This window comes from Sciurus vulgaris, assembly GCF_902686455.1.
Source record: "Sciurus vulgaris genome assembly, chromosome: 16".
Lineage (NCBI taxonomy): Eukaryota > Metazoa > Chordata > Mammalia > Rodentia > Sciuridae > Sciurus > Sciurus vulgaris.
The window spans coordinates 12,076,563-12,090,582 of record NC_136477.1 but is presented as its reverse complement, the minus strand read 5'-3'; the positions used below and the strand labels follow the sequence as shown (position 1 = coordinate 12,090,582).

Sequence of the window (14,020 nt, the reverse complement as noted above, 5' to 3'; positions counted from 1 at the left end):
CATTTCCAGCACTGCAAAAAAAAAAAAAAAATATATATATATATATATAATTAAATAAATACACATAATAATCATAGTCGTGGGTCAGAATCTGAGTAAGGGGTCATCTAGTTTTTCTAACCCATATGCCCTTATTCCAAGTTTTAAATAAAAGCAGAAACTACCTACCATCTAACAAGGGTAACCGCAGAGTGGTCTTTGAGGACCACCAGCTTAAAGGCCTGGGGTATGGGTGGGTCTGAGCCCCAGCTCTGCCCATCCTCCTGCATGGCCTTGAGCAATTTTTAAAAACCTGGGTCTTTCCAGGCCTATTGGTGCACACCTGTAATCCCATTGGCTTGGGAGGCTGAGGCAGGAGGAACGTGAGTTCAAAGCCAGCCTCAGCAACTTCTCCAGGCCCTGAGCAACTTGGCAAGACCCCGTCTCTAAATAAAATATCGAAAAGGGCTGGGATGTCACTCAGTGGATAGGCGTCCCTGGGTTCAATTCCTGGTACCAAAACAAACGAACGCAGGTCTTTGGTTCCTCATCTGGAACACGGGTCTGAGCCTGGAAGCAGCTTTTAGAGTGGTCGCCAGGAACTAACTGCGGCAGAGTGCCCACCACCTGCCTGCCCCTGAAATGGTGGCTGCTGTGCTCGTGAGTGTCTCTCGAGAGTCAGTCACACGGCCTGGTTAAATGGTGGCCTTTGCTCAGCAGAGCAAGGAATCTGGCTTAAGCTCCCTACGTCTAGGGCCTGTCACTCCCTCCTTCCCGGTGTTGGGATGAACTTGGGACTAACGTGAAGAGAGGGCCTGCTTGGCTCCCCGACAAGTTCAATGGCATGGTCGACTCTTTCAACTTCTCTTTCCTCGGAACTCGCCCCTGGCAGCCCGGGAGTGGAGACAAGGTCGTGGCGAGTTAACGAACCTGATTTGATTTTTGCACCACACATGGGAGGCTGGGGATGGGGTGGGCGTGGGGGGAACACACGGAGCCGCTAGGACTCGCGGGCTTTCTGGAAGGTCTTGCTGCCAGGCAGGAGCCATCAGCTTGTCCACTGGGAGAACTGATTTTCCTGGATGCGCTGGATCCCGAGAGCAAGACCCTGTCGGCACGCAGCCTCCTTCCCGCGAAGAATCGCTTGGTCATTTCCAGGGTCGCACACGGCACCCCGTCCCCCCGCCTCTGTGGGTCTTGATCGATCTCGCTGGGGGGGCCTGGGGCCCACGCCTGCCGCGGGCTCTCTGCCCGCCTCACGCAGAGCCGCGTCAGGAGGCAGCTCTGCTTCCCATCAGGGCTGCTTCTCTCCTTCCAGCTCCTCCCCACCCCACTTGGCCTCCTTGCTGGCTGATTATTCTGGATCCGCTGACATAGGTACTTTCTCTCCAAACCAATCAGGAAGCAGGACGACTCAGCTCTGCTCACAGGCGCAGCTCACCACAGCTGTGAGCTGGGACCCAGGCTTTCTAAATCAGGAGGATCAGGCACGACTCGGGCTGGGCTGGGGAAGCTTTGCCTCCCTCAGCCTGGACTCCCCGGTGCGACCTTGGACGTGGGCTGGATGGGGCCTCTCCTCCCATGTCCAAAGTCCATGGCACCTTCAGCCTGGGCACCCGGGACCGTGTGCTTCAAAGGGGGATTCGGTCTCCACGTGCCCATAGGCTCCTCCCGAGATGCAGTCAGGGAGATGGGGAAGCAGGACCTGCCCGCTCCCTCCCACACAGCTGTTTATGAGCACCTACTACACGACCCTAGGTGAAGAGGACAGAGATGAACAAAGTAGACTCCCCCCAAAAAATCCCGTTTCATGGGGGAGACAGTGGTCCAGATAAAAAAGGAAATATATCAGATGTGTAGATAAACCCAAAGGAAAAAAATTAAAAAGGGGAAGGGAGTTGATGGATGCAACCTTTGAGTAAAGACCTATGGTAAATGAGGGAGACAGTCTGTGTGAGTGCCTGGGAAAGAGCATTCGGGGAAGCTGAATGGCACATGCAAAGGCCCTGGGGCAGAAAAGTGCCTGATGTACTTGAGGACTGTGGAAGAAACCAGCCTGGCTGGAGCAGAGTGACCAGGTTGGACAAGAGAGGAAACGAGGGTAGAAAGGTGGTGGGGAGGACTTTGGCTTTTCTTCTTCGTGGGGTGGGATCCATAGAAAGGCTTTGAAAGCTTCCACGTGTGTAAAGCTGGAGGTGTTGGCTTGCTGGTCCCACTACAGCACACTGTTCTTCCATCAAGATTTGGGGTGTCTTCTCAGCCCCCTTGCCCAAGCAGTGAGTGGAAGACTGGCATGAGGACAGTGGACTCTCCAGGGGTCTGAAGGTGGAGGAGAAGCAGGAGCCCCATCTCTCTCTGGATGACTCAAAGCTTCAGCCTTGGCCTCCACCGGGGCTCCACCTACCCCCGAAATAGACCTAAGGCAGCTTCTTCCCCTGGCTGTGCACACCGGTCTCCTGGGGTTCTTTGTAAATGCACGTCCTGACTCAGCAGGTGGATGCTGCCCCAGGCACTGCGGATCCTGTGCAGCCCTGACTGTGTGGCGGGTCCCCAGCAGGGCTGGATGTTCGCAGGCTGTAGGGGGTGTGGTGCTGGCTGGTGTGGCGTTTGGCACGTAGGTCTGGGTGTGGCCTGTCTTCGCCTTGCTCCTCCCGGAGAACTCTAGGTCTCAAGTCCAGGCGACACTGGCCACGGAAGCCCTGGTAATGCAGCTGGTGAAGTGCGTGCTGACGGTCTCCCAGGCCTCGTCTGGAACCTTCAGCTCAGAGCTGGTGCAGAGGCTACGTCCCAGCTGTTCAGGGGCCAAAGGCCAGGGGACCGGCAGGGAGGCCGCAGCTCGATGCAGAAGCAAACAAGGAGGCCGAGCTGGCAGGGAGGGAACCAAGTCGCACTCCGATCATGGCCAGCGGAGGCCAGGACGGGGCTTGGCCTTGCTTCTCTGTGTACAAATATTGTCCCTTATTTTCTGGGCTGCGGGGTGAGACTGTGAAGTATTCAGGCAGCACAAGCCAGCTGTGTTCCCTGGGCTCCTAATGACTGTCAGTCGGAGGCAGGAAGCCAGTCAGCCGTGATCATCAGCAGGGCTGGGTTTTGTTCTCTCCCTAAATTGTCCTGAGAGTGGCTTTGCTTCTCAGAGTGCGTGGGGCCGGCGTCAGCTGGTTTTCCTGCCTGATGAGACTTCGTGCTGCTCGGCTTATGTTTCCACCTGGAAAATGGGTTCGGGTATCAACTTCCTCTTCCAGCATTGACCTTGACGGAGCTTCCAAAATGCCAAACCTCACTCCAGGGCTGGAGGGCGCGCGAAGCCAATCAGTTTTCAGAGAAGAAAGCTAGGAGGAGGGACAGGATTGCGCAAGGCCAGGTTCCTCCCGTGACGTACTGTGGTCCCTCTGTGGAGCAGAGGCTCCGTCCCCAGGGACGCTCGGCGATGTCTGGAGACACTTCAGGTTGTCCTGATTGGAGAGTGGGTGCAGTTACGGGCATTGGGTGAGGCCCTGGACGCTGCCCAGCATCCGGCAGGACCCACGGCAGCCCTGCCTCAGAGCCCAGCCCCAAACGTCCGAGGGCCAGGGCCGGTGAGCCTCGTCCCTGTGGCCAGCGCCCTGTGGCTTCCTGGCTAGTGTCCACTTCTCCATGCCTGGAGCTCCTCAGAGATCACCAGCTCCTTTCACCAAGGCTGTTGGACTGGGGACGCTTCTGAGAGATCTGGCAGGGGACAGGGACACTCATTCACCAGCCATCAGAATGTCACCGCTCAGGTTCATACGAAATGAACAAGACAGACCGTCCCCATGGGTAGTCCTTTTCCCGAGGTGCTGTGGGGACTTACCAGCCCAAGAGAGCATGCTCAAGGTACAGAGGGTTTGTCCCTGCCTAGAGGGGAGGTGGTCTCCGGAAGAGCCACCCAACCCTGCCCCTTCCTCAGGTCTCTGAAGATCAGTTTCTTGAGTGCCTGCCCTGACCACCATATATATATATATATATTTTATTGAGGCCAGGTTCACATATTTTAAAGTGATTGACTTGGTGTCACTTGGCAGGCACAGCGTCTCGTGCACCTCACTAGTTTCCAGTGTGAAGCAGCTGGCTCCCCACAGCAGCTGCTCTGCCTTCTCGGAGTTGCCTGTTTTTGACGTTTCGTGGACATGGAATCATAAACTATCTGCTTTGTGTCTGGCTTTCTTTCTTTAGCATGTTTTCAAGGTAATACTGCATTTTATGGATGGGCCATGTTTTGTTCATGCGTCCCTGGAGGCATGACCCAGTGTCTCATTGTGGTCTTGATTGGCATCTCCCCGGTGGCTGATGGTGGTCTTGATTGGCATCTCCCCAGTGGCTGATGGTGGTCTTGATTGGCATCTCCCTGGTGGCTGATGGTGTTGAGCACCTTCTCATGTGCTGGTTGGGCATCTGTGCATCTTTGGAGAAATGTCTATCCAAGTTCTTTGCCCACTTTTTAATTGGAGCATTTCTTCTTGTTGACTTGTAAGTGTTATTTATATATTCTGGACAGTGGCCCTTACTGGATGCATGACTTGCAAATCTTTCCTGCCATTCTATTGGTTGTCTTTTCACTTTCTTTGTAATATCTTCTGATGCACCATCGAGTGTTCCTAAAACCTGATGTGCCCATTTCTCCTCCGTGGCTCTTGCTCTTGCATTTGGTATCACATCTGACCGCTGGGCTTTCACGTGCAGGTCTCAGTACCCGCCCTGCCTTTTCTCCACACACCCACCAGCTGATGGTATGGTACCTGTGACCTGTGATTGATGGATATGGAACACGACAACCCCTCCGACAGTGTGTGCTGGGGGAGGGGCCGGGAGAGCGCTGCCCATGGACTGCACCCATCCTCCCCAAACACATCCTTTCCCAGATACTGACCGCTGACCCCGGACCCTGCCTCATCTCGCCAGCAAGAACAGGTTTCAAATGCCCAAAGCGATATGCTCATTAATTGAGTCACCTCTCAACGTGACTCGCACAAGCACCGACACCCGCTTCGGGCAGGGACTCATTTCCCACCAAGGAAGTGGGTCTGTTGAGGCCCGACCCCACTGCGGGACAGGGCTCTGCTGATCCCTGAAGTCTGCACCCTGCACAGTCCCCTTGTGCAAGCAGCGATCCTCTGCACTGTCCACGGGTCCCAGGACCCCCAGATGCCCACGTCTGGGTGCTCAGGTGCATGCACAGGACCTGCAGGTCCTCCGTGGCCCCTGTCCTCTCAGGGCTGGGCACACCGGACTTGCCCTGTGGTATTATTTTGGGAACAGTGACGGGGAGTATCTGTCGTGTTCGGCGCACACACATTTTTTCCTGAGTGTCTTCCACCCACACGTGGAGCAGTTCACGGATGTGGAGACCGAGGTCAGCGCACCCTCGCCTGCCGGTCCACGTGGGGAGGCTACTCAGTCATTTGCTCTTCTCTGGGGCCAGTGTGTCTGTCCTCCCTCGCTCTCTCCCTTGCCTCCCGCTGTGTTCATGCCATCCGTCCATCCCGGAGGGGACCGGGGACCAAACCCCCGGGATCCAAGTGGTTCCGGTGGGGCGGGAGGTCCGCGGGGAGGGCGCCTGTGGGCGTGGCGGGCTGCGGGGAGCAGGGAGGCCAGGGCGTCCTTCCTGGGCCAGCTGGGCTTTTCCTTAATTCCCGGAACTCCCTTTGAGTACATGATCTTAGCCACCATCATAGCCAACTGCATCGTCCTGGCCCTGGAGCAGCACCTGCCGGATGACGACAAGACCCCGATGTCCGAGCGGCTGGTGAGCGACTCGCGGGCTCCCTGCCTCGTGGCAGGGTGTGGGGTGGCATGGGCGGCAGGCGGGGGGCTGAGGGCGGGCACCACCGATGGCCTTGGGCAGGGGACGCCGGGCTGCCCACCCACCCGGGAGCCCAGCGGGAAGGGGACGGCGACGGCCAGCCACGGGGCCCGTGAGACACGTTCAGAACAACCCGCGGGCTGGGGCGTGGCCCGGTAGTGGCGCCTGCCCGAGGCCTGGCTCCAGCCCCAGCGCCGCAGCGAAGCAGAACAGAACGCGCCTCGAGAGTCTTGACCAAACGCAGAGCCCAGACACCGGCGTGGCCAGCGCCCGAGAGCCCGGCCCCGGGCCGCACCGCCTCCGAGACCCGCCTGCCCCCGGCCCACTCATTTCCTTGGCTCGTCTGTCTTGACCTTCTAGACAACGGGTCACCTCTCCCCCGGGCCCGGAGTCTGTGTCCCTCCACCTGCAGACCTTGTCCCGGACAGTGTGGCTCCCGCCCCGCCCGAGCCCGGGTCGCTGTTCAGGTTTCCAAGTGTGTCCCACGGATGCCACTTGACGGCTGGTTCCTGCAAGATGCAAACACGATCTGGATTTTTTTTTTTTTAATTAATTTAATTTTTCAGTGCTGGGGATGGAACCCAGGGCCTCACACGGGCTGGGCAAGCGCTGGACCCCCGAGCTGCGCCAGCCCTGAGTCCAGTTCTGTCGTGCAGAGGAAGGGGCCCTGGAGGACGTGCAAACTCCTCAGCTCGTTCAGCGAAAGCGCGCAGGGCTGTCCGCCAGCTGCGCCCAGATCCTTCCCGAAGCCCCGAGCTGCGGCCGGGCTCCGCTGCTACGATCCTTGCCCCTCCCCGCTTTTCTTTTCTTTCTCGGTACCAGGGGTGTTTAACCACCGAGCCACATCCCAGCTCTTTTTTGTGTTTTATTTAGAGACAGGGTCTTGCTGGGTTGCTCAGGGCCTCGCTAAGTTGCTGAGGCTGACTTTGAACTCATGATCCTCCTGCCTCAGCCTCCTGAGCCGCTGGGATGACAGGCTGTCCCCGGTTCTTTTCTTTTTTCACCGGAGTGCTCCCGCACTGAGCCCCATCCCCAGCCCTGTCGCCTTCCAGAACCAGCTGTAATAGCTCAAAGACTGGGGAGGAGAGGCGTCAGAATCTCCCGGCTCTTGTGCTTTGATGGCTGTTTATCAGAGTGCCGTCCCAAGGTCGCAGTCAGCCCAGTGAACCTACCACTTCAGGATGGATTTGTTCTTGGTTCAAATGAAACTGTGTGAAAAGACTCCATTGAAAGAATCCCGAGCTCGGGCCCAGACCTGGCACAGAGGTACAGCACGTGGGAGGCGGGCTCAGCCCCAGCACCACACGCTCAGGAGCGCATTGGCGGCCACGATTGGAAACAGTCACGAAGCCTGAGACGCAGGTGACGGAAGCGTGAGAGATGTTCCCTGAGAGGCGGGAAGGGTGCGCCCAGGGGCTCCGGGGCAACAGCACACACAAGCACTTCCGATGCATCGACTCGCAGCTGGGGGCTGGCACCGGGCAGGGAGTCCGCACGGGCGTGAGCTCACCAGGCGGCAGGACTGTTGCCCCGTCCTGGAGGACCTGAGCAGCTGGGCTGTGCGCGCCCGCCAAGAAGCTCCTACCAGAGTTAGATCTGGGATTGAGGTCAGCATATAAGGTCCAACCTCAGAACCTTGGAGCGCTGCCTGCTGACAAGTCAAGCATGGAATCCGGCAATTTCCAGGAGCACTTTCTGCTGGAAGAGGCACGTTCCACACTGATGCTATCCGAGGTCTTAGTCAGCGAGGCTGCAGAATGCATTTTAAATTCTACGACACTTGATCCCAGTGTCCACCCGTGGCCTGTGGCTGCCATGTTGGATCACGCACATCCAAACAGTTCTCCTTGGCCGAGTGGTGCGTGGGATTGGCCAGGAGGGAAGAAGGAGAATGTCTTCTGGAAGCTTCTGCCTCTCTTGCACAGGCACTCACATGGCAGGATGCAGCAGGGGTGGGGGGGGCCGGAAAACGTGAGAGGGAGGTGGGTGTGGACTCCTGGCGGCGGGGGTCCTGGCCCCGAGGCCCAGCCCAAGGCTCTGACTTGCCTCTCTCCCTTCCAGGACGACACAGAACCATACTTCATTGGGATTTTTTGTTTCGAGGCTGGCATCAAGATCATCGCCCTCGGATTCGCCTTCCACAAAGGCTCGTACCTGAGGAACGGCTGGAACGTGATGGACTTCGTGGTAGTGCTGACAGGGTAAGCGCGGGCCCTCCTTCACGCTCGTCTCGCCTCGGCACTGTGGTGGCTCGGGCTCGGGGGTCCGCACCCCCGTGTTCCTCCACACGCGTCCGCTCCCCTCCTACCCCAGCTCTCCATCACGGCGGGTGCTTTCTGTCACCCTTAAAATAATCGCTGGTTACAGCCGATGGCTTCCAAAGTGCCTCCCGTGTGTCCTTTGATCCTCATGCCCCAGGGAACTGGGAATCGGTCACCGAGGAACCCAGAATACAGAGGGTAACTCGTTTTCCCATGGCCCAGCTGGCAAACGTGGAGGCGAGATTTGAACCCAAGAGTCTCCAATTCCAGACTTTGAGTTTCCACCTCTCCTTCCTGTGTGGGTCTCGTACTCTGCTTGGAGACAGCGTCCCTCTGTGTCATGGTGATTAATGCTGGGGGGTTTCTGGGTGCAGGAGACTGTGGTTAGGGCTGTTTTTGTGGTTATAACTATAAGGTACAAATAAGGTACAGCCACTGAGGTCAAGGAGTTTCCAGATCCGAATACAGTGAACCACAGTTGGAAGGTGCACGTACACACTTTCTTCTGAGGATCCGTATGAGGTGATACTAGCTGCTGTGACAAAAGATCCCAAACTAGGAAATGACTTAAGCCAAAAAAAAACTTTATTTCTCGTTCATTCAAAGTCCAAAACAGTTGTTCTGGTCGTGAGGTTGTCTCCTCCGGGATCGAGGGACCAGAGCCCCTCATTGTCAACCACAGCTTCCAGAAACTCCAGGCCTGTCAGTATCAAAGCACAGAAGAGAAATGAGCAGAGAAAGCGTCACCGCGGGACTCCTATGGGCTGGGACCCACCTGGCCCAGACCTGTCCGGGTGGCACTGCGTTGGCTAGAACTGGGTCATGTGACCCCTCGCCTGCGAGGGAAGCTGGGGAATGTCAGGTGTGCTTGGAAGGAAAGGGAAATGGCCCTGGTGAGTATCCCGCTGGCCTCTGCAGAGACTCCCACGACCTGTGTCGGAGCCCAGCATGGCCATGGCCACCTGAGTGAAAAGCTGAAAGAGGTGAACGCATGAGCCATGAGCACCCGGGGAGGGGAGCGCCAGGCAGGGGGACAGCAGGTGACCAGGCTGGACAGAAAGGAGGCCAGGGCAGCTGGAGCGAGTGACAGAGTCGAGGGCAGGGAGGTGACAGGGCAGCTGGCTGCCGAGCGGGAGCCTCTCATCCCCGCGGCATCCCCGGGTCCCATCACCTCCACCCAGAAGCACTATTCCTGGATTTCGTGTTTCTCGTTTCCGTTTGGGCATTTACTCTCTGACCGTGCAGGGCTACTCTTCCTCGGTGTGCCGAGGGGCTGGTTCCGGGACCCCCTAAAGTCGCAAGCTCTGGGTGTTCGCGGCCTGATGTACGGTGGGGTAGGATTTGCAGGTGACCTTCACAGCCTCCTGCAGACTTTAAGTCACCTCTGGGCCACGTGCAGTGCCTGATGTGTCAGTGCTGTGCAGTCACCGCACCGTGCTGTCTCAGGAGGAGGACGAGGAAAGCGTCCAAATACACGGATCCAGAGGGCCGACCGTGTATAAGAAACGCGTGGTATCCCTCTGCAAACTCAAGGTTTCTCTGTCAATGTTCCTCTATAGCCTGCCTTTTGCTCCCACAAGATTAATCAGATGAGCAAGGCTAGTCCTCCTTTGTCCATTTTCACTGCTGTATTGTACTCCATGGTTTGAATAGTCATTCCACTGGTGTATTTATCCATCTGGAATCGTTTCCAGCTCTGGGCTCTTCGGCCCCCAGCTGTTGTCTCTTTCTTTTTCTTTTTTTTTTTTGTTTTTGTTTTTTTGCGGTGCTGAGGATTGAAACCAGGGCCTTGTGCTTGTGAGGCAAGCACTCTACCCACTGAGCTACATCCCCAGTCCTGTTGTCTCTTTCTTGAGAGTGGTTTCTCTAGGACACGTGCCCAGGAGAGGAACTTCTGAGGTGTGTACCATGGGTGTCCTCTGCCTTGCTGGGTCTTGCCACGGTGCTCCGCAAAGTGGTCATGCTGGTTTGTGTTCCCTGGGGTGACTTCTGCTGGCAGAAGAACTGACTTGACCTTACTGGCAAGAAGGATCCTTTAAAACCTGGGTGGCTCCTTCCTTTCTTCCTTCTTTATTTTATTTTACTTTATTTATTCTCTTTCTATGGTGCTTGAGACACCTAAGGAAGCTCACAGACTGCTTAGCAGGTAGAAGTCTCAATACAGGTCAAGAAGCTCAGGGGCAGCCGCTGGGAGGCTGGCGTGCCCCCTGTTCACAGCAGGACGATCCTCCTTCCAGTTTCCTGATGCCTAGTGGGTCTCTAGAGGAGAAAGTCTTTGTCCAGGTCCTAAGGTAGGCACGCCTCCACGGCTGGCACGCCTGAGCCCGTGGAGACTGAATGCAGGAATCTGTGTGTGTGTGTGTGTGTGTGTGTGTGTGAGAGAGAGAGAGAGAGAGGGAGGGAGGAGGGAGGGAGATTTGTAGTTTTTTATATTTTCAGCAGATTCTGACCCTGTTATTCTAAATATAATTGAATTGCACTCCAGGCTGTTGTTCTAGATCTTTTTCTCTCTCCACCCCATCCCCTTCCTTCCTTCCTGGTGGCTCCGTCTCCCCCTCTCAGGCCCGCGCTCCCCACGAATGCACTCCCCGGGGCTGGCCTCACCTCCTGTTGGTGAGAACACCCTGCAGACCTGGCCCTTTGCTGGGGTTGGTGATGGAGGAACGAGCTCCGCCTCGGCTCCTCCCGGTCCACCTTGGTGCACGCTCTCCGACCGCCTCCTGTCTTCTCACGATCCTAAGCCTACCAAGCAGTCAGGCTGCGCTGACTTCTCATGGCCTACCAAGGGCTTTTTGCTGCCTTCTTGTGTGAGATTCCCTGGGAAGATCTTACCCGGGGATTTTTGTTTGTTTGCTCTTTTAGATCAAAGCGCCTCAGAGAAACCCTAACTTGGAGATCTTATCAAACCCCTTTAAAGCATACTTAAATTGTCGCTGAAATCCCAATCATTAAACCAGAAATGTGTAAGAGGAAGATTTCAGAAGCTTGGCTTTATTTCTGAGATAATGGAAATAGAGATGCTCAGATAGAGAGTTAGATATTTAACAGTCAAAGAATATAGTCGTGCAGGTTCAGAAAAGAGACTCCACCTTCCCAGGGGGGGAATAAGACCCCTGGTTTTGTAAGCATGGCCGTGACCCTGTACCCGGCACAGAGTAGGTGCTAGTGAAATAAGTGATTGTGAAGCTGGAAAGCGGTGAGACTTCTGATCATCGGAATGTTCCAGAAGATTCACCCAGATGCTGAGGAGAGGGGGACCTTCCATTGACAGAGGCAGTGACCTGGTCCAGGAATCCACGGCAGATTCCTGACGTCAGATGCCCGTGGACAGGTAGACTCTGGGTCTGTGCCAATTTTGACCTCTTGTGACTGTTTCAAAGTGAATGTTCCTCCTTGGAAGGTGCCATCTCTGCACTGCCCCAGGCTTGGGGTAGTGGTGTTGAGGACCAGAAGCAAGAAAAGGCTCAGACCCTCGGGGACTCACAAGAAGGGGTGTTGTCTCTGGTCTCCTGGCATCCTGGACTTTGGGGATTGGGTAGACGCCCGCAGGCCCTTACCCCTGAGGATGCTAAGACACAGGCTGAGAAACTTGCCCAAAGTCACACAGTGGGGGTTAATCAGGGATCTTCCAGAACAGGGTGGTCTCAGGGAGCCTGAACCCCAGTCTGGGGTACAATGGGGCGGCCTCCTTGATTCATGTCACCCTCAGGTTCTGCTCAAGCCGACTTCTCTTCCTTCCTCCTCCCACTGAGTACCTCAGCTGTAGTCTGGGTGCCAGCAAGTAACCTGCTCCTGCCCCCATGTCTGTTAGATAGTTGAGGACCTGAGGCCCAGTCAGGTGACTTGACAGAATTGTGTACCTCTCATGCTGTCTCCTTAGTGACACATTGAACAAACTCACGTAAGCACTCCCTGCCTCGTCTTCCTTCCTTCACGTCCCATGCAGCCTCCTAAGTTGCCTGCACATATAAACAGCATTACCCAGCAAATAAGAAAGCTCAACCGGCATTCCAGTCCCGAGACCACCTAGTAGCTCCTCTGGGTCTCAGCTGCATCTTGGTTTAATGCCTCTCTGCAGTCATTTCTCACCCTGCGGATTAGTCACCCTGAATTCCCTGCCGCGGCACGAGTGCTTTTCGTCAGTCTCGATGTGAGTTGTAGCATGGAGAGCATCCGTCTTTTTATTGTTTGGAGCATCTGGTTGCCAGGAAATCTGCTGAACCGTGTTTCATCAGGCCCACCCCCTTCCTAGCAGCAGCAGGAGCTCGTCTCTCCCAACCTCTAATACCGGCCTTGGTGCCAGCGAGGATCATGACCTTGCTGCTGTGGTTTACCAAGTGCCTACTGTGTGCCAGACACTGCATGAACCATCTTGCGTGCGGGGTTGCAGTTCAGCCTCCCGAGCCTCTTCACAGGCTCATCTGAGGCTCAGAGAGGTTCAGCTACTTGGAAAGGGACCCACAGCAAGGGGTGCATCAGAATCACAATCACTCTGATAGGATTTGACCCCCCAAACAAGTGTACCCCTGAGCCTGTGTTCAATTCAGAGCTGTGTTCAGCCCACCTGAAGGTGTGATGTAACCTTATGAACATCGCACCTGTTACTAACAGCTGGTCGTGTGAGGCCCTCGTGGACTGGAGCTCACCGGGAGCTGACCGTCCGCTCTATCCCCTGGGCCCCTGGACCTTTCTGGGTGCTTCACAATTGAGGGTTGGTGAACCGAAGGGAAAAAGCTTGTGGAGGTGCGGAGGTGCCGCGGCCCCGCCCCTCGGCCCCCCACGCCGGTCCTCTGCGCCGCCTGAGACCCTTCCTGGCGACATGGAGCTCCCTCCGGCCGCACGCCGGGTCCTCTGCAGGGCAGAGCATCCCTGAGCCACCAAGCCGGGCTGGGTGTGGACGCTCTGCTTCCCGGTTGTCGCTGAGAAAGCTTGGCCTCCTGTCCTGCCCAGGCAGGGACCTCGGCAGGAGCAGCCTGTGGCTCACGGTGACACCCATCCACGAGGCCCCTTCGCCACCCTCCCGCTCAGGTCCTCAGTCGGCCGCCTGCCCACGTCCTGACCTCGGGTCTCAGGGAGCGCGGCGGGAAGCCTGGCGGCCACAGGTTTCAGCACCCTGGACAGCAGCCAGCACCTCCCACTGCGGGAACATCCCCTTCCGCCTCCCGCCACCGTGGGCAGCGCGGGACCTGAGCCCAGGCCAGAGGGCCAGGTGACCTTGCTGGGTCCTGAGGTCCCTGGGCCGTTCTCCCCGTGGGGCTGGAGGAGACCTTGCCGTCCATCTCAGGTTCGGGAGCCGATGGAGGTCTTGTCCTCTTGAATTGCCGTGACAAATGCCAGCCGGCCTCCCGAGGGGCATCTGGCCACCGCCTCTGTGGCTGATGACGCCGCTCCTCTTGCTGGGGCAGGGAGGCAGCTGCCTGGCGGGAGAGGAAGTCTCAGCGGAAGGGAGCCAGGGAGGGGTGCCTGGGGCCCGGGAGGAGGCCACCACCAGAGGCCCGCGCCTGGGGAGGGTGGGGAGCTGGATGACTGCCCTGCCCCTGGGAGGGACCTGGTTCCAGACTCAGGGACAACAGGCCCTGGCCATCAGCAGGGCACAGGGCTGATGGGGGCATGGAGACGAAGCCCCTGTGCTCTGAGCTCGCTGGCTCCTTGAATCCTGCAGGTCCTGCCCCATCCCGGGGCCTCTGGGGCCCCTCGGGCTGATGAGCCAATGTTCGGCTGGGTGTCCAGCCCGCGCCTCTGGACATCTGCCTGGGGAGTGGGGGTTCTCGGGCACCCATGCCTGGGCTGTCCAGGGACCCTGCTCAGTCCACGTCACTGAGTAGCAGCTCCCGCCTTCCAGGGGCTCCTGCCCGTCCACAGGCCACCCCAGCCCACCTGCCCCCACCCAGGTCTCCGCTTCTGCCCTCCCGCTGCCTTCCGTGGACACGGCAGCCAGAGGATCCTGTCAACACGCGAATGG

At 57.2% G+C, this 14,020-nt stretch overlaps 1 protein-coding gene across 10 annotated transcripts in view; it reads left to right on the top strand.

Moving 5' to 3' along the window:
• Positions 1 to 14,020, top strand: part of CACNA1A (calcium voltage-gated channel subunit alpha1 A) — a 244,806-nt gene that overhangs the window by 92,817 nt on the left and 137,969 nt on the right. For all 10 annotated transcript variants that reach the window (XM_079115382.1, XM_079115377.1, XM_079115378.1 and 7 more), the window contains 2 exons: positions 5,635 to 5,740; positions 7,859 to 7,998. In XM_079115382.1, coding sequence (XP_078971508.1) covers positions 5,635 to 5,740; positions 7,859 to 7,998 — 246 coding nt within the window. The remainder of the gene's footprint in view (positions 1 to 5,634; positions 5,741 to 7,858; positions 7,999 to 14,020) is intronic.